The sequence below is a fragment of the Planococcus citri genome, chromosome 3 (genome assembly GCF_950023065.1).
Source record: "Planococcus citri chromosome 3, ihPlaCitr1.1, whole genome shotgun sequence".
NCBI classification, from domain to species: domain Eukaryota; kingdom Metazoa; phylum Arthropoda; class Insecta; order Hemiptera; family Pseudococcidae; genus Planococcus; species Planococcus citri.
Window position 1 is genome coordinate 65,422,553 of NC_088679.1, and position 21,739 is coordinate 65,444,291.

The window sequence follows — 21,739 nt, forward strand, 5'->3', positions numbered from 1 at the left end:
AAAACTTGGGAATTTTTTCGGCCTTGCTTCGCTCGAGCCAAATCATTTTTCTGGCCCTTCCGACCAAAGTTATTAGAGAGTGAACAAATTTACTCTCACATCAAAAAATGGTGTTGTTTTACCTACATTGTAAGTATTATTGTCTTGAAAAAAAATGAAAAATTGTGAATTTTCGAGAGCTTGAATGATGTTGTTTCACGTTTTGAATTATCAATTTTTCACAGCTTTCGCTCTTTTTTTCAGTGACCAAAATAATATCGGACTTGCACCATGATGCAAAAATTGGTACATAGCTTTCGCGCGTAATTGAAAACAAAATCGGGCTTTTTGAAATTATCACGGGGTGACTTTGCACAAAATTCATTAAAAATTGAATTTCTCAGCAACGGCTCAACCTATTTTGATCAAATTTTAAATGTCACAACTACTAGGCTACTACGTATAGCCGCACATTTTGGCATCATCATCAAATTCCAAAAGCTCAAAGCTTCCAAGTTTATCGAGCGACAAATTTATTTTCAAAATTTTTTAAAACTCATTACCTTGAAAATGGCAGAATCGATTTCGATGAAACTTGAAAGCTCACTAGGTCTGCACGATTCCTACAAAGTACTAACACGACCCTCAATTTTTGGCGAATCATTCATGAACGAATTGATCAATTTTTTGAAAGAACCATTCAGTAAACGAATCGGTCAATTCTTTAATTTATGAATCAATTTGTTCGCGAATGATTCACTAATTAGAATCAATTCGTTCGCGAATGATTCACAAAAAATAATTCAATTCGTTTGTGAATGATTCACCAAAAACTGAATAAATGAATCGATTCGTTCGCGAACGAGTCACTTGTACGGATCGATTCGTTCGCGAACGAGTCACTTGTACGAATCAATTCGTTCGCGAATGATTCACAAAAAATAATTCAATTCGTTCGTGAATGATTCACCAAAAATTGAGTAAATGAATCGATTCGTTCGCGAACGATAACGAGTCACTTGTACCAATCGATTTGTTCGCGAACGAGTCACTTGTACGAATCGATTCGTTCGCGAACGAGTCACTTATTCGAATCGATTCGTTCGCGAACGAGTCACTTGTACAAATCGATTCGTTCGCGAACGAGTCACTTATACGAATCAATTCGTTCGCGAATGATTCACAAAAAATGATTCAATTCGTTCGCGAACGATAACGAGTCACTTGTACGAATCGATTCGTTCGCGAATGATTCACAGAAAATGATTCAATTCGTTCGTGAATGATTCACCAAAAATTGAGTAAATGAATCGATTCGTTCGCGAACGATAACGAGTCACTTGTACGGATCGATTCGTTCGCGAACGAGTCACTTATGCGAATCAATTCGTTCACGAATGAATGTTTTAAAAAAAGTGAATCAATTCGTTCGTAAAAGATTTTTATTTTACGAAAAGTCGGTCTTCTCACGCTAAATGCGTGAATGTTTTTTTTTTTTTTTTTTTTTTTTTTGAATATGGCTCATCTGGAGAAAAGTTCAATAAATTAGCAACCAATTACCTATCGAATATTATTACTTAAAAATTAGAGATCGAAAAAAAAGCTCGGAACAAAAGTTGTAGGGCGTGATAAATTACACAATTCTGTTCAACCACATTTTGAAACTGGTTCATTGGTTCGCATTTAGCAACCAGTTTTTGTTAACCACCTAAAAATTGGCGATCGAGAAAACAGTTTGAATCAAAGAATGATTACCGGACATTTTCCCGAATCCACTTCCCCGAAAGACATTTTCCCGAATGACAAAATCCCGATTTCTGTATTCCCGAATCCATTTACCCGAATGCCGTGTACCCGAACCAGTAACCCGAACGTGCGAAATCCCGAATGCCCATATCCCGAATGCCTGTAACCCGAATGCCTATATCCCGAACGCCTACATCCCGAATGCCTCAGTGTAAACTAGACACCTCTCCCCTTTTCAAATAGTTGACTGGGTTAAAATTCATACTTACGGTTAGACGAGTAGGTAGGTAGGTACCTACAAATTCAAAATGATCTTAATTATCATATTAGTATATTAGCAAAATTTTCATTTTTTTCTCTAATCACAATAGGTACCTATACTCACGGCCATCGAGAGTGGGGCAAAGGGGACAGCTTACCTCGAACTTAAGCTTTCTGGAGGCAAAAAAAGGGCCTGTGATTAAAGAAAAACATGTTTTTATTTTTACTTCTCAAAACAGAAATTTTCAAAAGCTTTGGCCTAAGCAAAGCAAGGGCTTATTTCTTTTCTTTTTAAAAATTAAAATTTATAAAAAAATATTCAATTTTAAAGGTTTTAAAGTGAAAAATTCGACTTTTCGCATAAAAAGTATCATTTTTATGCCTCTCTGCTCCTTAGGTAATAACATCAATCTCTGAGATTAAAAAATAAACAAATTTTTTAAACTCAATTTTCTTTCAATTTTCGGGTGTAGGTCTTTCGGGGAAACGGATTCGGGGAAATGGATTCGGGATAAAAAAATCGGGATTTTGACATTCGGGAAAACGTCTTTCGGGAAAGTGGATTCGGGGAAGTGTCCGGTTACCTCAAAGAATATGTAGAGCGTGAAAAATTGAACTATATATTTTTGCTAATATGGTTTTGAGATCGAGTCATTAATGTCCAACCAGTTATCAAAAATTACCAGGGTGCAAATTAATGAACCGGTTTCAAAATTCAATTAGCAAAAATAGTTCAATTTTTCACGCTCTAACATATTCTTTTGTTTCAAAGTGTTTTCTCTATCACCAATTTTTAGGTGGTTATCAAAAACTGGTTGCTAAATGCGAACCAACGAACCAGTTTCGAAATGTGATTGAACAGAATTGTGCAATTTTTCACGCTCTGCAACTTTTGTTTCAAGCTTTTTTCTCTATTTACAATTTTTGGATATTTTTTTGTGAACTGGTTGCAAATTAATGAACCGGTTTCCAAATCCGATCAGCGAAAATGGTTCAATTTTTTACGCTCTGCAACTTCTGTTTCAAGCGTTTTTCTCTATCTACAATTTTTGGGTATTTTTTGTTGACTGGTTGCAAATTAATGAACCTGTTTCGAAATGTGATTGAACAGAATTGTGTAATTTTGCACGCCCTTCTCCTTTTGTTTCGAGCTTTTTTCTCGATCTCCAATTTTTAGGTAATTTTTGATAACTGGCTGCAAATTAATGAACCGGTTTCAAAATCTAATCAGCAGAAATGGGGGAGGGGGAGGGTGTGGGGTAAAAATTTGGGAAAATCTGGCGAAGTAAGTTGGAAAAATTTCAGTCTCACCTCCCCCCTTCCAACCCCTCCGAACACATAATTTCGTCACGTTTTTGGGTCTAGTGTAGGTAGTTTATTTGTTGAAAAATTATTAAAGATTCATTATATCTCAGGCCATTTGATAATTCGCGAAAGTCCGGTGAATAAACTTTAAACTTTCGAATACAGTGTATGTACGTATCTTGTGCAATTTTCGTTCATTTCTTCAAAAATGAAAGCGTTAAAAGTACAATTCAAATCGTTTGAAATTTCAGAACCTCCGCGTTACGATCTTTGACCCATCGACCTAGTCACATTTCTTCACCGATGAGTATGAAAAATAACCCGCCAAGCAGGCTTTTATACAACGTGAGAAACCCGCTGGTACAATTTGTACTATACAAATTCATCAGTTCTGATAAGTGATAAGTAAGGCTAGTGAAAGACGAGTCGAACTCGAGCTGGATGTCTTTTATTTTTTCCATTTGCCCACATATGGTAAAATTTATTTCATTCGTTAATGGTTTTGCTCGAGCCCAATTCTCGGGCCATTTGCACACATGTGTTATAATATATCTACACGATTACGACACGATATCACACGCGTCTGTATGACGTTATGACGTCGAAAAAAACTTGGCATTTGTAGACCATACGTCAAGCTGCAAGCTCGCAGTGTTACCCAAACTCAAAATTTCACCTACGCCGGATCGGATATGAAAATGTACGTATAGGTACTTATTACTTGTATATTTCCATTACTCCCTCGAGCTGAAAAAAAATTTCCATTCTGTATAAATAGCTTTCTATAATGCGTGGCTTGAAACAATCGCCTATAAATGAGCAGGTTGTAGGCTTATCGATCGGTGTGACGAAAGTTGGAATTATCATAATATGTAGCCATTCGTGTGGGTCTGAGCATCTGAGAATAAATGAGGAAAAGCCTACTGTAATTCTGTGCTCGACTCGGTTCAATAATGTTGGCTTAAAAATTGACCTAGGTTACGAATGAATTTTTTTTCTCAAACGTTGCCATGCTTGGAAACTAAACGTGCTACAGCCAGTCAGCGATTCGCATTCGACTCCGGAATTGTCGAACGAGAACGTTTCGCGTTGATAAATAAAATTCTTCTCATTCGATTTGGATTTTCCTCGTTCGTGTGCGGTTTTCCTGTGAAAATGCGGATGTCGCGATTCGATCAAATTTCGATGGTCGTGTTCGTGTTTGAATTTCAGTCGAGATTTTCTCGTTGTGTTTCGACGTCGAAAGCGTGCTAGTGAATAATCCGCACTTCAGTAGGTAAACGTTCTACTTATACGTACCTAGTTGTTTCAATATACGATAAAATATAATACTCGGTTTCAAAATGGCGTTATTTTCTATCGTTTTTTACCATATTTTATCGTCTTCGTGGTCGTGAAAATACGATATTAACGTTATAATATTATGAAGGGTGTCAAATAACACAACGGTTTTTTTTTTTGCTTCAAAACTCGACTCGATTTATTGCGTGATATTTTTTCACAAGTAAGTTACTTACTGTTGGTTAATTATTTAAGAAATTAAGTTGTAAACGGTCACGTATGTTTTTTAATCCCTGTATCGATGATAAATATTTCACGCGTGTTAATCTTACACCTGTTTAAAAATTGAATCGACGTATTGCGATGTTTTAAAAACGCTTACTCAGCACCTAACTACTTACCTACTTTGTCTATAACTCTAATTCAATACTCGTGAATATTCCATCATCTCGATAATCTGCTAACATAAGTCGTAAATTTGTGGTGAGGTGGGGACGAGGGAGGAGAGAATTGTGAATTAAATCACCCGGTCATCGAATTTCCTAACTTGGGTCACCGAATTAAAAGTAAATCTAGCGTTGAAAATTTTGTAATTTCTGTACAATGTACCTAATTATTATACTCGTAATCGACGAATAGGTAGGTACGAAAAATGAGAACTCGTGTACAGAATTCGTTATCAGCAGTTTTTTCTCATTTCAAATCACCTCTTGTTCTTCTCTAATCACTGATAGGGTACACATGGTGGTTTTTTATTTCTTTTTATGGTATTACGAAAGTGTTACGACGACGTGCAAGATGCGATATGTCGATTTATTTGCATTATTTATCGCTGATTAATGATTGAATAGGGTAGGGGAAAAAGGTAGACGTTTAATCTCATATAAATGTGATTAGTATTGGTCGAGAAATGAGACACAAAATTGTTCCAACCTATCTTGAATTATTATGAACTAAATGATTGGCAAGTCTGATGAAGATAACAGGTATTAAAAAAAAGCTACTTTGTCGATGAATTTTTTTTTGCAGGGTTCAAGTGCAAGTTATATTGGGTGTAATCAGACTCCCAAGATATCATCTCGTGTACTCGGAATAACCTTGAGACGATGAAATTTGGCGACAATTTTTTTCATTTTTCAAAGCTTTAGATGAAAAGAGTTTTGAAAGGTATCCAAAATTTTGATTGTAAAATTACCCTTTCGTCTGACTTGAGAATTTATACTTTCACGAGTGAAATTTTTGCTTGGAAACATATGGCATGGAATATGTACCTACCTACTATTTTTTAACACGAATTTTTAAAATGAATCAGAAAATCGTGTAAAAATTTCGAGATGAAAAAAATTATAAGAAAGGTATTCCGATTGACTGAAAAATTTTGGGTTGAGACCAAAAAGAAAAAAAATCTAAAAATACATGACTATGGGAAATTTTAGGTGTTCGGTTTCACTTTTTTGAATATTGACGTACGTACCTATTTCTGAAAATATCCACTGAATTTATTGTTGATGATTTCAGGCTGTTCTGAAGCTTTCAGCGAATTTTTAAGTTGTTTAGTTTCTGAAAAATCCCATTAATGTATCTAGGATTCAAATGAAAGATTCGGACACCATTTTTCAAAATATTTGTTGGTCTAAAGACGCAAAGAAAAGTAGATTTAACGAACGAACGGTTGAAAGTGTCTCTTGTTAATCGAAATGAAAGGTTATCAACGTGGTGTGTTTGGGGATTTTTGACAGTGTCATGTAACTTATCAAAATGGGTTAAAATTTCGCGAAAAAATCAAATATTTTGACGTAAATAATGTTTTTTGGGCATTTTTGAAGAATTTCAAGTCCAAAATTGGGCCATGATTCTCAAGATTTTTGAAATACAAGTAAGAGCCATACGATTTATCAAAATGAGTTAAAATTTCACAAGAAATTCAAGTTCATATTCCGACAAAAATGTTTTTTGGGTATTTCTGAAGAATTTTAAGCTCCAAATGAGGTCATGATTTTTCGGATTTTTGAAGAAAATGTCACGCAACCAATCAAAATGGGTCAAAATGTTGCTGAAAATTCAAATATTTCAATAAAAATGTTTTTGAGCAGTTTTGAAAAAATTTTTAGCACAGAATGACGTCGTAATTTTTACGATTTTTCAAGTGTTTTGCAACCTATCACAATGGGTTAAAATTTTGCGAAAAATTCAAATATTTCATCCTCAATGTTTTTTGGGCATTTTTTGAAAATTTTCAAACCCAAAATTGGGTTATGATTTTCAAGATTGTAAAAAAGGTATCATACGACTTATCAAAATGGGTTGTTATTTCACAAAAAATTCAAATATTCCGATACAAATGTTTTTTGTGCATTTTTGAAAAATTTTGAATTCAAATTGAGGTCATGATTTTTGAGATTTTTGAAAAAAGTGTCATAATACAAACCTATCAAAATGGATTAAGATTCTGTGCGAGAAAATTGGGAACTTCTCAATTAAGACTTTTTTTTGAGGATTTTTGAAGAATTGCAGCATAAAATTTTGTTAATTTTTGGAAATTATCGTTAGTACCCAGAAAATTAATTCAACTTTATGCTTAAAATCCTTCAAAACTGCTCAAAAAAGTCGAGACGGAATTTTCGTAATTTTTGCAGAAATTTTAATCCATTTTGAGTCTTAATACTTTTTGATCCCCTCTGCCTTCAGTCCAATGAATAATCAGGCTGTGTATTTTAAAAATTCCATATTTTCTGTCATCTCTTATTTAGATTGACATGAAATTCTCTCGAGATATTGGTCTTGATGTAAAACGACCTTTCCCTCCCTGAGAAAAAAAATCGAGCCCTTCTACTTTACACTCTGACTTGAATAAGCATGTCGAAAATTATGTTCGAAATTGTAAATTTTCCATTACTGAAGAAGGTGGTCCAAAAATTTTGAAATTTTCATGAATTATGTGCTGCATTTACGATATTGTGTAGGTGAATTACGAGAGACTATTTTCAACTTTTTTCTTTTTAGGATTTTTTCTAGTGCTGAAAATTTTTAAAATTAGGTAAAAAAAATATGGCATGTTTGCATGTTGCAGAAGCTTGATACTTTTAATTTTCTTTTTTCAAAGTTTTGGTAATTTCAAGATTTTTTCTAGACTTTTCAAACAGATTGAAATTTTAAAAGTTCATCGTGAAGGTGAGGGGGGAGCGAGGCGAAATTTAAACTGCATTACGAATTGTTGAAAAGTAGAGCTTCAAATGTACCCTTTCCTTCACCCTCTTTCCATAATATTTTTTGCCAAAAAATTGTTAAAATTTGAGAATTCATCATACAGGTAAGCAACGATTTTTTATTCTTGCCTGTTTTTTCAAAAATAAATCGAAATGTAACCTTGGTGCTTACTTGAATTTCTTGGGAAAAATGGAGAAAAACCCAGTTTTGATAATTTAAAGTTTTATTATTAGGCACGTTTTTATTTTTAAATGGATTTTTTATTTTACATTATTTCCATTTGAAAATTTTCAATTCCTTTGTGAAGATGTTAAACCAAATCAGATGTCTAAGATTTTTTACCATGTTCTTATACTCAATACCTTTTCACATTTTTTTTCATTGCTCACCACCTGCAATTTTTCAAAAAAAAAAAAAAAAAGTTCAATCCTTCACTTTTCATCTGTGAGAGAGCTCAGCTTTAATAAACCCGATTTCATTTTTTTCTTAATCATTTGTTGAAAAATTACCCATTTTTTACACGAACTAGTGATCAGGTCATACTGTCGATTTGATCACATACCCTTCCTTCCTCACCTTCCTTCCATCAGAACTTCGTTTCTTGCGTTTTACAGTCTTATTATTGAAATGTTCGTAGGTACCTGAATACAAGTACATAATTATCTACCTGTATTTTTTCATTTTTTTTCTCGTGTGTGTCCAAAGATTTCTTTCTTTAATACTCTTTACAGTATTTATTCTTATTATTTTTTTGTAACAATTCAAAATAGGTACCTAGTCTATTGTATTCGTCTCTTATCTCATCGCCTCAATTCTTTGGTTGGAAATTCCTATCCAATATCACCTCGTCAAAAGTAGGTACATATGTGTGTACTTTAAAAACACCAAAACAATCACCTCAATTTCTGGATTTTTTGTCACAACTTCTCGTCAGGGTATCCGGTATCCCTAGACTTTGTACTTAGCCCTCGTGGTATTTCAAGGCTTTTGTTTCGATCTGCGTGGGTTGCACATGTACAATAGGGCGATATTTGACCGTGAAAATTTGTATATCGCAGCATTGTGCAGTGCATGGGCTACCCCCTCCATATACTCGCAGTCTGCTGCAGTTCGCAGCTCGTAGCTTACAGCTCTGTTCGATTTTCTAGCAAAGAAAAAATTATACTCGTAGTCGTAGATAGATTGCTGCGGGCCGGATATGGAATCGTCAGTGTTTCGATTTTTAACGACGCGGACAGTATAAGGCTACGCTGCATCAGTCGTTGTAGTTTTACATTGCGGGTGTCCAAATTGTTATACATACATAATCAAGGCCAAGGTCGCGCCCTTGATCGACTTTCAAGTTCGTATTTCATTTTCATCGTATTATTATTTCGTGTTTGACTGGAGAGAATTTGTTTTAAGATTTATAAGTTTTATCGGTTCAATTTCTTAAAATAATTATGCACGAATTTATTTATTTATTTCAAAGAGGTTTGTATAGGTTTGAGCGATTCTGAAACGTAAAAAGTTGCTTGTCTTGTAGTAGGCATGTTCATTTTTGACGTTTACGATCGACGAATCGCGTCGTATTTTTTTTAGAGTATAGGTGAAGATTCAATTCGTGTATTTAGTGAAAAATTGATTTATTTCTTAGATTGAGATCCAGATAGCTGGAAAATACGTATTGTATTCCACTCTCCTCTTCCTCCTATTTTATCTTCCCAAAAATCTTACTGAAATTGAGTACAAGTGTTTTTTTTTCAAGAAATTTATATTTTATGAAAGAGGAAATCAAATGGAGAAGTTACTTATTTAGGAAAACTACGGGTCCTACGATGAAAGTTGAAGAGAAACAAAATTGTAGACTGTTATTTTCCATTAGTAGAGAGTGATAAAATCTTTCTAAAAGGCTGTGTTTTTGAATTAATTTTTAAAAAATTGAAAAATTCATCATAATTGAGCATTTAAAAAACCTAAAACTTCAAATTTGAACAACCCTGTATGTATCGCGTGTTTCTTTCGAAGCTTTCAATAAATTCCTCAGGTAAAACAGCAACACAATAAAGTACAAATATGCAAGGGTAAATTAGTTGCCTATTTTGGGTATTGAAGGGGCCAAATTGTAGCAGATTTACAATAGTGTTGATTTGTGAATGGGGTTGTTTCGTGCTAATTTGGGTTTAGTTTAAAGATTGAAATATGGGGGGGGGGGACTAACAGAAATAATTTCAACTCCTCAAACAGAAAATTGAAGGTGCTACGAGGACGAGGCTTTCTCCAAGATAGTGCAAATTTTTATTAATTAATGAATAAATGAATGATCATTCATTCTGGGGAAGCCTCATTTTTGGTAACATGAAGCCCAAATTTGACTCAGATGGGAATCATAGTAGGTACATATTTTTGTGGGACCAATATCTTCAAAATCTGGAAAAAAAGACCTAAAATGTAAAAATGTGTGGTTGAGCAGCTGCATCTTTGGTAACTTCTTTCTAGGTCAAATTCTGACTACCATGCAATTTTAGGATCACTTTCAACAGGAATGGAAAAATTTGTACTGCATTTTTTGGTGCCAAATTGTCTCTTGAAAATGCCCTAAATTTATTTAAAAATATGCGATTGGACAATTGGACTTTTGAGAAATTTTTTACTGGTTCATTTTCTAACCCTTGGTGGCCTTGGCGCATTTTAGGACCTCTTTTGACATGAATGAGAACAAATGAATTTTTAGGGCCCAAATCGTCTCCAAAAAATACACCAAAATTTTTAAATGTGCGATTATTACACAGCTACATTTTTGGAAAAATTTTTACTGATTCATTTCTTGACCCTCAACACGCATTTTTAGGACCACTATCGACACGAATAAGAAAAAACATATTTTTGTGGATCTTTTTCTCAAAAAATGCAGCAAAACCTTAAATGCACGATTGAACAGCAAAAGTTTTCGGAAATTTTTTACTAGTTCATTTTTTAACCCTCGATGCATTTTTAGGGCCACTTTCAACGTGAATGTGGAAGGACGTATTTTTGGGGGCCAAATTCTTCTTCAAAAATGTATAAAATTATAAAGCTGGATTTTTGTGAGATTTTTTACTGTTTTATTTTCTTACCATCAGCCTATTTTGAGCTCCACTTTCAAACATGAATGAGAAAAAGTATATTTTTAAGAGCCAAATTTTTTTCAAAAAATAGGTATCCCAAATTTGCAAAATGTGGGATTGAGTGGCTAAATTTTTGAGAAATTTTTACTGTTTAGGGCCACTTTTGACATGAGTTATAAAAATGTAGTGTTGGGAGCCAAATTGTCTCCAAAAAATACACCAAAAATCTTAAAAATGAGCGATTAGGGAGCTAAATTTTTCGGGAAACTTTTTTTGCTCATTTTCTAACCCACGACTCATTTTTAGGACTACTTTCTACATGATTGAGAAAATGTGTATTTTTGAAAGCCACATTTTTCTCAAAAAATGAACCAAAATCTTTTTCTCAAAAAATGAACCAAAATCTTTTTTTAAAAAAATGATTTTGCAGCTGAACTTTTGGGAAACTTTTTACTGGTTTATTTTCTTACCCTGAATGCATTTTTAGGACCACTTTCGGCATAAAACGAGACAAAATGTATTTTCGGGCCCAAATTTTCAAAATGTGTGATTGGGGAGCTACATTTTTTTTGGAAACATTTTTCTAGTTCCACTTTCAACATAGGTGAGTCAAATTTTGACTAATACCAATACGTCTTGAGGGCATTTTTCGACACGAATGAAAATATGTGTGTTATTAATTGGAGCCAATTTTGAAGGCCACTTTCGAAGCAACTGAAAAGAAAAATATTTTTTGGGCCCAATTTTTTCAGAAAAAATTCTGAGACTTGAAAAAAGTATTTCTTTCTGCATTTTTTTTTTCTTAAAAAATTCCCCCCTTCAAAATACTGCTCTCCTGATCTATTTCAGAATGTACTGAAAAAGGAATCGTGATTTCAATTTTAAGATAGGGGTTTTCTGAATAATATTTGGTCATTTGATTTTTTTCATCAATTTTTTGCAATATCGGATGATTTTCGAAAGTTTGAAACCCAATTAGTAGAGCTCTCAATTTTCTATTTGAATTTCTGAATTTTTTTCCGTGCTTCAATTTTAAAGTGGTATTACATAATTGAAAAGAACCACTTGTTTTTTTAAAGTTCTTTCAGCAAAGTGTTGACTCGATAAAAAATTTTTTCAAAAAATAATTTCTGCGTTTTCAATTTTTCCAAATTGCTTAGAGACTTAGTAATCCATATCATCCAATTTCGATCTTTTTTAATCATCGAATTTATTCCTTTTCAAAGCATAGTCACAAAAAATAATCAATTATAAGACCGAAACAGAGCAAAAAAAGGCTTTCAGTTTCAGAGCAGATTAATCTCCATCCATATTCCCAATATAAAGCAAAAGAACCTGCCATCAATTTAATCAAAGACCTCGTCGATGATTCATTCATTTTATCATCCCCTTCGGCTTTCCCTTCCCCTTCCCATTCCGGTCCAATTAGACGAAAATTACAAATAGAAAGTATCGAGCTTTTGCAAATTGAAAAAGGAAAACCCAACAAAAAAGATCAATTATACCCTGGCACGTTGCTCATTAATAGGTAATAGGTATTGCCCAGTGAAATGAATTCGATGTTTGTTTATACTGAATGACGTCGTGGTCTCAATGTTTATCTTGATACGCTGTATAGTTGATTATTAGCCGCGCACATCCAAGTGAGAGGCAATAAAAAACAGTCTAAACTAAACCCTTCGCGAGCTGATAAACACGTTGAATCATCGAGACTCATTGCCAATCTCATACTCGTCGAAAGAAAGAAAAATTTTTCGGCGGAATTGAAATACTTGAACTATAATATGTGCATTGTGTTTCGTGTATTATTATCATTATAGTGAAATCTTTTGACTTTTCATAAATTGTAGTTAATGTTCGAACTTGGTAATTTTTTGTTTGACAGGTTTGCATTCCGTGTACACAGTGTTTATATCAAACCGAAACATCACGTAGCGATTAGCGAAATAGAAAAACCGTCAAGCCGAGGCCCAAAATCATCGAACTTGAACATTTACCTATACTTCAAAATAATTCCATTTTACACGTATCGTAACCTCAACAAATCGCACCTGGATAAGCCTATAGTTTACTCATCGAAGATAAATAACCGAGTTCACAGTTCGCAGTAATCAACGTGTGTGTTTCGGGTCTTGCGTGCTTTTCGGCTTTTCGTCATTACTTAAATCTCGTATTCGTGAAAGAAAAAAAAAAGAAAGAAAAATGGTGCATTTCGTCAGATCAATCGGGTCCAATTTGCACATCAACGATGCCCATCCGGAAGAGGGCAAGAAGCTCACTGGAGCGGGAAAAGATTCCGAATGTAAGCTGTATAAAATGAGATGGGTTATTTTGGGCATCTTCATGGTGTATGCGGTAGCTGCTGGAATGCAATGGATGCAGTATTCGATTATTTGTAATATCGTCGTCAAATATTACCACGTTGAACGTTATGTCGTCGAATGGACCACCATGCTTCATATGTTGGCCTACGTGCTGTGTATTTTACCTGCATTGTGGATGCTGGAAAAAGCGGTGAGTGATTTGTTGAATTTTTTTCAATTCAAGTAGGTACCTACTTATAATTTTACTGAGGAGGGCGAAAAAAAAAAAGAAATCCTGGAGGATTTCGACCAAATTCGGCGAAGATGTTCATTTTGAGTTGAAAGTTTACTCAGAAAAATTTTTAGCTCCGGAAATGTCCCCGGAGAGGAGATATTGGTCCTTTAAAGAGAAAGAATTTTCGAAAAAATTACGTTTTTTCGATTTAGACTTTACCCAATCTGTTTTGAGAAAAATGACCTAGTCTCAAAAGATGGTATTTGAGATTCTGCGTCAACCTAGGCCATTGCCATCAAAATCCAAGACCACTGATAGGGTTCTACTGAGCGGTTGAAAATTTAAAAATTGTTTATCTAGCTGTTACCTGTTGGTTGGTCATTGTGCCATGTACAGCTACAAGGCTAAAGGCACGGGTTATTTTATACTGTTACATTAATGAAAGGAGGTTGGATTTTTGGAGAAAGGAGAGTAGTACTGAAGGGTTATGAGCTATTTCAGGTAGAATTTTAGGAAGGTTGAGTGAGTTTCTTAAGTTGGTATGATCTGGACAGGTGAGTAAGATGTGGGAGATAGTAAGTTGGACTTTGCATGTAAAGCATATTGGAGGGGATGAGTGGGTGAGGAGGGTATAGCATGTACCTACATACACAGCATAAGGCAATGACCTGCTTCCTAGGTAAATCTTTTGAATGTTGGTGGTATGGCTTTGTCATGGGAATTAAACGTGAACATATGGCTTCCATCACATCAGACACAGGGACAGGTGTTTATGGTATAGGTGAAATCCTCAGTGACTGCTTTGCTACTAAGTCTGCTGTATCATTTCCCAAAATTCCTGAGGGGGCTGGAAGTCAGGCTATGGTAACATCCATGTCACATTGGAGAGATGAGATTTCTGAGGCAATTGGATGTTGCTTAGATTCAGATCTTAGTTGAGAGATGGAATTTAGTGAATCTGTGAAGATCACGACTTTGTCGAGTCTGCCCTATTGACAAAATTATGCATAAAAACGGGCGTGTAGAACTGTAGATGCGTAATGCGTGAATTTGGACTTTTCTCAACAAAAAAAAACATGCGATTCAGCCTGAGAATAGCATGAGTAAAAGTAATGTTAAAGCATGTAAAATAAAAGAAAAATTGAAAAAAATCTTCTGCCCTGGGTAGGAATCAAACCTGGGACCCGCAGTTACTATTTTTCCACATTACCTAACCCACTCAGCCACTTCGCCGCTTGCGAAGGGTGGAGTTATTTCCGCATAAATGTTTGTGCGTTGTCAACTTATTAAGTTTTTAAATTTTTCTCCCAAGTCCAAAAAGTGCTAACATTTATGGGGAAATAACTGCACTCTTTGCAAGCAGCGAAGTGGCCGAGTTGGAGTTGGTTAGGTAATGTGGAAAAATAGAAACTTTGGGTCCCGGGTTCAATCCTCGCCGAGGGTAAACATTTTCTCAATTTTTATTTCATTTTACATGCTTCAACATTACTTTTACCAAATACTATCAACTGACAATACTGGCAACTTCGTCAAAAAATCGTGTTTTATCCTCCTAGCGGCCTAGGGTGAAACTAAATGTTACCAAAACTACCCCAAGCATCTGATTTGCTTATTCAAATTTCGCGGACGCGCGAGATTCAAACCAGTTATAAACCAACCAATCAGAGCATTTTTGATAAGAGTTAGTTTTAACCCTGGCTGTTCAGATCGCGCTAATACGGCGACAAAAACGCTCAATGTATTTTAAATGGAGTTGCCAGTATTGTCAGTTGATAGTATTTGCTTTTACGCATGATATTTGCAGGCTGAATCACATGTTTTTTTTTTGAAAGAAGTCCAAATTTACGCATGCTTGTGCTATGCATAAAAGCATGCGTTTTAGCAAGCTATCGCATAATTTATTTTTGTCAATAGAGCAGACGTGAAAATTGCAAAACCTCACAATCACAAACAACCAAACAACCACAGTGATCCACAGATTTTGACCCATCGGTGTAAAATTAAATGAAATAATTATATGTGATCTGTCACGAGAAAACCAACCTAATGTCCAAAACATAAATTTTACAGGAAGGGCATTTAAAGTTTTGAGTCTATGTATCAGGCGATCTAAAATTTGTAGGTCCGTAAAACTTGCACCACTTTTGGCCCTCATGAGTGCCAACATAACCCGATATATATTTTTTTTTTCAAAATCATCGCATTCAAGGTTGCCAAGTCCAATAATTGAAATTTCCCAAAATTGATTTTTTTGAATTTTTCACCAAAAATGTTGCAAAAACTACCAGAGTATGAATTATTAATGAAGAATAAGTTATTATTATTAAATTTATCACGTATATTGTAACGAATTTGTTCAAGGTGAAAAGAGTTGATTTTTCCAGCTCAAGCCTTCCTCAAATTCCAAAATATGGCACAAATCCTTCAAATGTGGGCTGATTGTTGCAAAAATTAATGAAGAGCTCTATTCCAAAGTGAGTTAAGTCATTTTCCCCCCAAAAAATGCGTTTAAGATTTTTGTTGCTAAAATTTGTTCTGTTTCAAAAGGTCGGTGCACCTTTCCTTTCTTTGGACATAGAACAATAGCCCGTAGAAAAACTTATTTTGAAAAATCGATGACTTAACCCACTTTTGAAGTAAAAATCTCCGTAAAGCGTGCATTTTTTTAAAATGACTTAACCCACTTTCGAATAGAGCTCTTACTTTGTATTTCGACTCCCCAGAACACACCTTTCAAGAAAATCAAAAAAAAAATTTTTTTTTCAACTTTTACTGTAGTTGCTCTATTTTTTGACCTCAGATTTATGGTCAAGGGAATCATTCGTGAACGTTTCAATCCCCACAGTCAGATTTAGCACCATAAATACTACTAATATCCACCATAAAAAAGATATAGATTTTTTGGACACTAAGCTGGTTTTCTCATGACAGATCACATATGTACCTACTGAGCAATAAAGTTATTGATGATTTGAGTATTGAGTTGAGTGTGTTCAAGTAGTGATACATCAAATGAGAGAATATTTTTCTTATAGTTTTTGTAGGATTTTCTGGATAGAATGGTGGAAGAGGATATAGCTGAATAGAGTTTAGAATGGAAGAGGCTTTATGAAGACATGAGTCACTCATAAGCATATGGGAGATTGGGATCAATTTTTGAGTCTATGGTGGGAGGAAGACCATCAACAGTTTTGAAGTGAATAAAAAATTTTGAAAGGATGAGTCTTAAATGTATAGAGGGGAGGACTTCAGATACTTCCTGATAATAATAAATGTATAGGAGGACTTCTGAGTGCTCCAGTTGCCAGTCAAAGAGCTTAGTGTTCAGTAATTTGAGTGTTGGCTGTTTATCTGATGAATAAGTTGGTAAGCCATAATCACATTTTGAGCGAATCAGAGCTCTATACATATAAATTCTGAGAAGAGATTGAGTGTCTGCTCCATATTATGTTGTATTGGATAGTTTTCTCATTAGGTTCATTCTATTGTTACTTACGCACATGCTTTATTTTGGGTAAATTCGTGTTTCTAATTTTTTTAAAAAATATTTCGCATTAACCAAGCCAAATCATGGATTAATCATTTCTGAGACTAGAAAAATATTTTGGAACGCAACAATGCAAATTTTTCGATCATTATTGCTCACTTCAAAAACGAAAAAAATATATAATTTTTTGGCATTTTTTTTTTCGAAATTGGCATTAGTAGTTGAACCAAAAATTGGCACCATTGCGTTCCAAAATATTTCCCTAGTTTCAGAAATGATATCTATCTATGTTTTGGCTTGATTAATGCGAAATATTTGAGAAGAAAAAATGTTTAAAACGCGAATTTACCCAAAAATAAGCGATTTGCAAATTTTCAAATTTCAACCACCCAGCCATTTTTGCCAAAGTAGGTTGGGTATGGGTAGAGACTAAAATGAGAAAACGTGTTTTTTTCGAAAATGGCTTCTTTTTGAGAATTCATATATCTTCCATCCAGTAGCACTTCCGAGGCCAAAATTTTTCTAAGTGAGTTTTCAACTCCTCTGAATTTGGTGCAAATCCTCCATATTTTTTTTTGTTTCGCGATCTATGTATGTACCTTACGTATATGGATATTGGATTAATAATTTAAAAAATCGATTCAATCATAATAATGGCGAAAGAGGTGGTAGCCTCTTTCTATCAGATGATTCTTGGGGCATATTGAGCTTCTTCGTGAAAAATAGCGGAAAAAGAAATGTAGAAATTTTTAAATGAACATGTAAAGATTTTGATCAAATTCTGATGTAATGAATATCTGAATGAATCATCTCAAAATTGTGATCCTAATTAGTAGTTCTTTTGAAGTATTTCGAGTTTAATTTGAAAAGTTCAACTTGAATTTATGATTTGTGAAAAATTCAAGGTTTTTAACATTTTTTTCATTGCGAAAAATATTGATTACTAGGAAACGAATGAATTCTGCGAAAAAACAGAGCAAAAGCAAACTTGTGGAGCGTAAAATCTCTCATCATCAGAAAGTGATTCATTTTTTCTGAGAAACTTTGTTTTTGAGATAATTTTACTTGCATTTTCGAAAGGTCAACTTGAATAGATTATTTGTGAAGAAGTTTCTAAATTTTCTGTTTGTGGGAAAATTGTTGAAATTTTTTTCAGTTAATGCGTGCTGAATAAGTTTTCATCATTTTTATAAAATAATGTTGAATTTTCAAATATTTTCGAAAAATTGAAAAATTAAGTTGGGCAGTTTGAAATTTTGGTTATGGGTTTTAGATATAGACACTGGACCGTCTATAGTTTTAGACCACGCTTTTTCTAAAAATATAGCAGTCTCGTTCAAGTCGAAAGACCTCTGTGTGTAATTTGATTTGATCCTCATCGTCTGAAAAGTTACCCAAGAAGGAGTGAAGAAATTCCTGAAATGGTGTGATTTATATTTTTTGATTGAAATTATGGAACGAGAAAAAAATTGACGAATTTGATGAAAATTCAGATGAATGGTGCATTTCTGACTTTTGAGTCTTTTGTAATGTATGTATTGAGAAGGAAAATATCAACAAAAATTGAGCACTCGAAGCGCGGAAAATTGTGAAAATGTACTATATACGTATTTTTTCATTTGTCAAGGGTCTTTCTTTATTTGAAGAAATTTTCATAAATATCCCTCCCACAATTTTGATAAAATTCAGCTGGAAACTGCCAAAAATCATAATTTTCACCGTAAATGGCAATTTTCCTCCTTTTGAGGAGATTAGAAAGGCTGAGCTAGCGATCTAAAAATTTCATCACAAAGGTTTTGGAACTTGAAAAGACAAACTTACGTTAGTTAATTTTAAAATTTCCGTTTCGGACCAAATCACTCGTCTTAATTGAATATGCTCTTTTTGAAAAGAAATGTATCTTTCCACTAATGTCGGAAATTTCTCTCAAATTAACTGCATGGCCGAAAAGTTTCCTTATTACTGCCACACATTTTGAACAACGTTCGCTAAATAATTTTTGTTTTTCATTCGAATTTATCCGCCAATCGACAATTTTTGTCAACGGTAGGTAGGCCTACTTAATTCTATAACCCTACGTTTGCACAAAAAAAAACCTGCCTCTCAGCGTAAATATTGAATAATTAAATAATAACGATGAAATTCGTCTCGTTGTCATTATGGCGTTGTATGTATCATACAACCGTAACTTACGATATGCGCATATTTGTAAATAGCTCAATAATGGCCGGATCTGTTATTTCGGCGCGTTTATTCAATTAACCGGTCATCAGTCAAACATTACTGATGACATTATAACATTTCATCTAATCAACGAATAGAAATTTCTCGAAACCAAGTTCAATATTACATTGATGAGTGAAACTGGCAAAAGAACCAATGAGAAGACTGCATTTTGCTGACGTACCACAATAGGTAATAAAAGTTCAGTCTCGCATACCTAATTGGGTTAAATTCTGCACTCTGTATTAGCGAAAAACAAATAAGAGAACTCGCGTAACAACAGATTACGTTCTCGTGAGGTTGATTAATGATTATTACGTAAAATCAAGATTTGCAGATGGATTCGGGGTTCACTATGTAACTTTTTAGCAATTTATTATTCCCTGGGGGAGAGCTTGAAAATTATAATTTTTATTGATGTATTGTCATGTTATTAGTAAATTTGATTCGTTGTCAAATTATTTTTTGAGTAGAGTAAGAGAAAGTGGTGAAAAAGTTTGGAAAAAATTTTAAAAGCTGAAAATTGATCAGTATTCCACGTACCTACTTAAATGTTTAAAAAGTGTTTCCTCGTCCCTCTGTTTGTGTTCAGCAACAACAACATATTCTCAAAATGGACTTTGTTTGGTCGATAATTTGATAAAAAGAACACGATATGTTTGTTTTTATGTATTTTTTTTTTTTTTTTTAAGCAAAACCATAAAAGCACGAATGCGAAATGGGACAATAATTGGCGTTGAAAAGTTTCTCCATCGCCTATTTGTCATTTTTTTCAACAATAAAATGAAAGAATTGGATTGGTTAAAAATGAAAAGAATTAAAGGTTTAGCAATAAGGTCAAGATCATTGTTCCTAATGATGCGAGTAGGTATAGTTTAAAGGTCTTTTTCATGAACCGGATGTATGTACTTTAGGTGCCTTTGTTTCCTTATTGCTGGAAATATATATTTTATAGAGTTGAAATGATTGGTCCAAAAATAATGATTTCCGGGTAGGTAACCTTTTTCAATTTGTCAAACAATACTCGCGAGTACCTCTACCTACCACATACATATACATTGTATTGCAACGTAGAAATTTCGTTATCTTTTATTTTTATTTTCTACGAATTTATTATCAGTTCGTTATTTTTTATGAATTTTATTACCTGCAGTTCCGGAAACGCAGAATATTACCCCTTGAGCTATGAGTACTCTATTTAAACCTGCCTGCATAAATATTTTAGGCTACTCTTGGCTGTTTGAAACCTTGTTATTTTACTCTTTTTGACCCTGTTAAAAATCAGCCACGAATTCTGAGAATTTTTTTACAGCAGCGAGAGGAAACAAATACGCGTATGATTCATAGGAAAGTTTTTTTTTTTTTTTTTCATATTTGTGTCGAGTAACGAACGTTCAAAAAATCGTGCCGAAGTTGACGCATCAAAAAATCATACCGAAGTTGAAGGAAGGGTATAGATGAAAAAATATCATTTATTTTGATAATTTGAAAATTGTTATTAGCATAGATGAGGTATTTCTTTTGTATTGGATTCAATTATGTTCAGGCCATCGGTCATCGATGATCTCATTAGAAGTATCTTTGGGAATAATTCGTTTTTAGAGCAGAGCGGAGGAGATTCATGTTTTTTTTTCGACCCTTGATTCGTTCGCGATCAAAACAATAACAATTCTTCAGATTAACGAATCATGATTCATTCACCTGCGATTCTTGAAAACATGAAGGGTAGCAGAAGAAAGGGTAAAAAAATGAGGAAATTTTTATTGCATTACTTTATATTTGTCTGCTCAAGTACTCTCAAAATCGGTTCACTTTTTTCAAATTTTTCAATATTATTCGTACCTCCTATCCTGGGAGATCCGCCATTTCAGTGGTCAAATAATTCATACTTTTTCATTTTGCCCTGGAGCCTGTGGGTGTAGAAATAGGTATAGGTGTAAATACAATTATTATGATGAGTGAGAGAAAACATTTGAAGGAAGAGGAGTCGAAAAATTCCGTTTTACTCGTCCAGTTGAGTAAATTCTGCAGCATTTGCATTTCTTTAAAGGGAAATAGCAATTTTTTTCATCCTTAAAAATTAACCCTCTGTTTTTGCCTTCAATGAAACCCTACTCCATTCCGTAGGCAATATTTTTTCCATGTTGTCCTTTCTTAGAACGAGCTCTCTAGAATTCATTTTTCAGTGTTGAAATAATGCAGAGAATAACACCATTCACCTTTACGAGTATATTGTAAGTAGAAAATTTTGATTAATGGTAACCCACGCTATTTGGCAGACTGAGGGAGTGTTTTTGTTGGGTCAAAATTAGGGTAATTTAAAGAAATTTTGTTACAAAAAAAAATAAGTAGACAATTTTCAAAAACATTCATCTGTGAAAAAAATTAAAAAAGGTTATTTGGAGAAATTATGACACAAAATTGAGAATTTTCACTTATTTTTCTTTGATTTTATTTTTATTTTTTTCAGTTTTGTGACTTTGTCAACTCTGCACCATGCTCAGGGGATCAGAAAAAATTTTTCTTGAAAAATGTGTTTTTTTAAGAAGAATATTGGGCGATTCATTTTTTTTATTTTTTCTACTTTGGAGAGTTTTTGACACTACCTTTCTTATAATAATGACCA

General features: G+C 33.9%; 1 protein-coding gene across 4 annotated transcripts in view; it reads left to right on the forward strand.

Moving 5' to 3' along the window:
• The window catches only part of LOC135842113 (heme transporter FLVCR2-like), a 47,238-nt gene that overhangs the window by 9,522 nt on the left and 15,977 nt on the right, over positions 1–21,739 (forward strand). Inside the window, exons 1-2 of one of the 4 annotated variants that reach the window (XM_065359476.1) lie at positions 4,313–4,795; positions 12,751–13,379. In XM_065359476.1, the coding sequence (XP_065215548.1) occupies positions 13,068–13,379 (312 nt within the window). In that variant the 5' untranslated portion in view covers positions 4,313–4,795; positions 12,751–13,067. Of the gene's footprint in view, positions 1–4,312; positions 4,796–8,960; positions 9,122–12,750; positions 13,380–21,739 lie in introns of those variants that run through there. The other 3 variants (XM_065359479.1, XM_065359478.1, XM_065359477.1) reach the window with 3 other exon arrangements.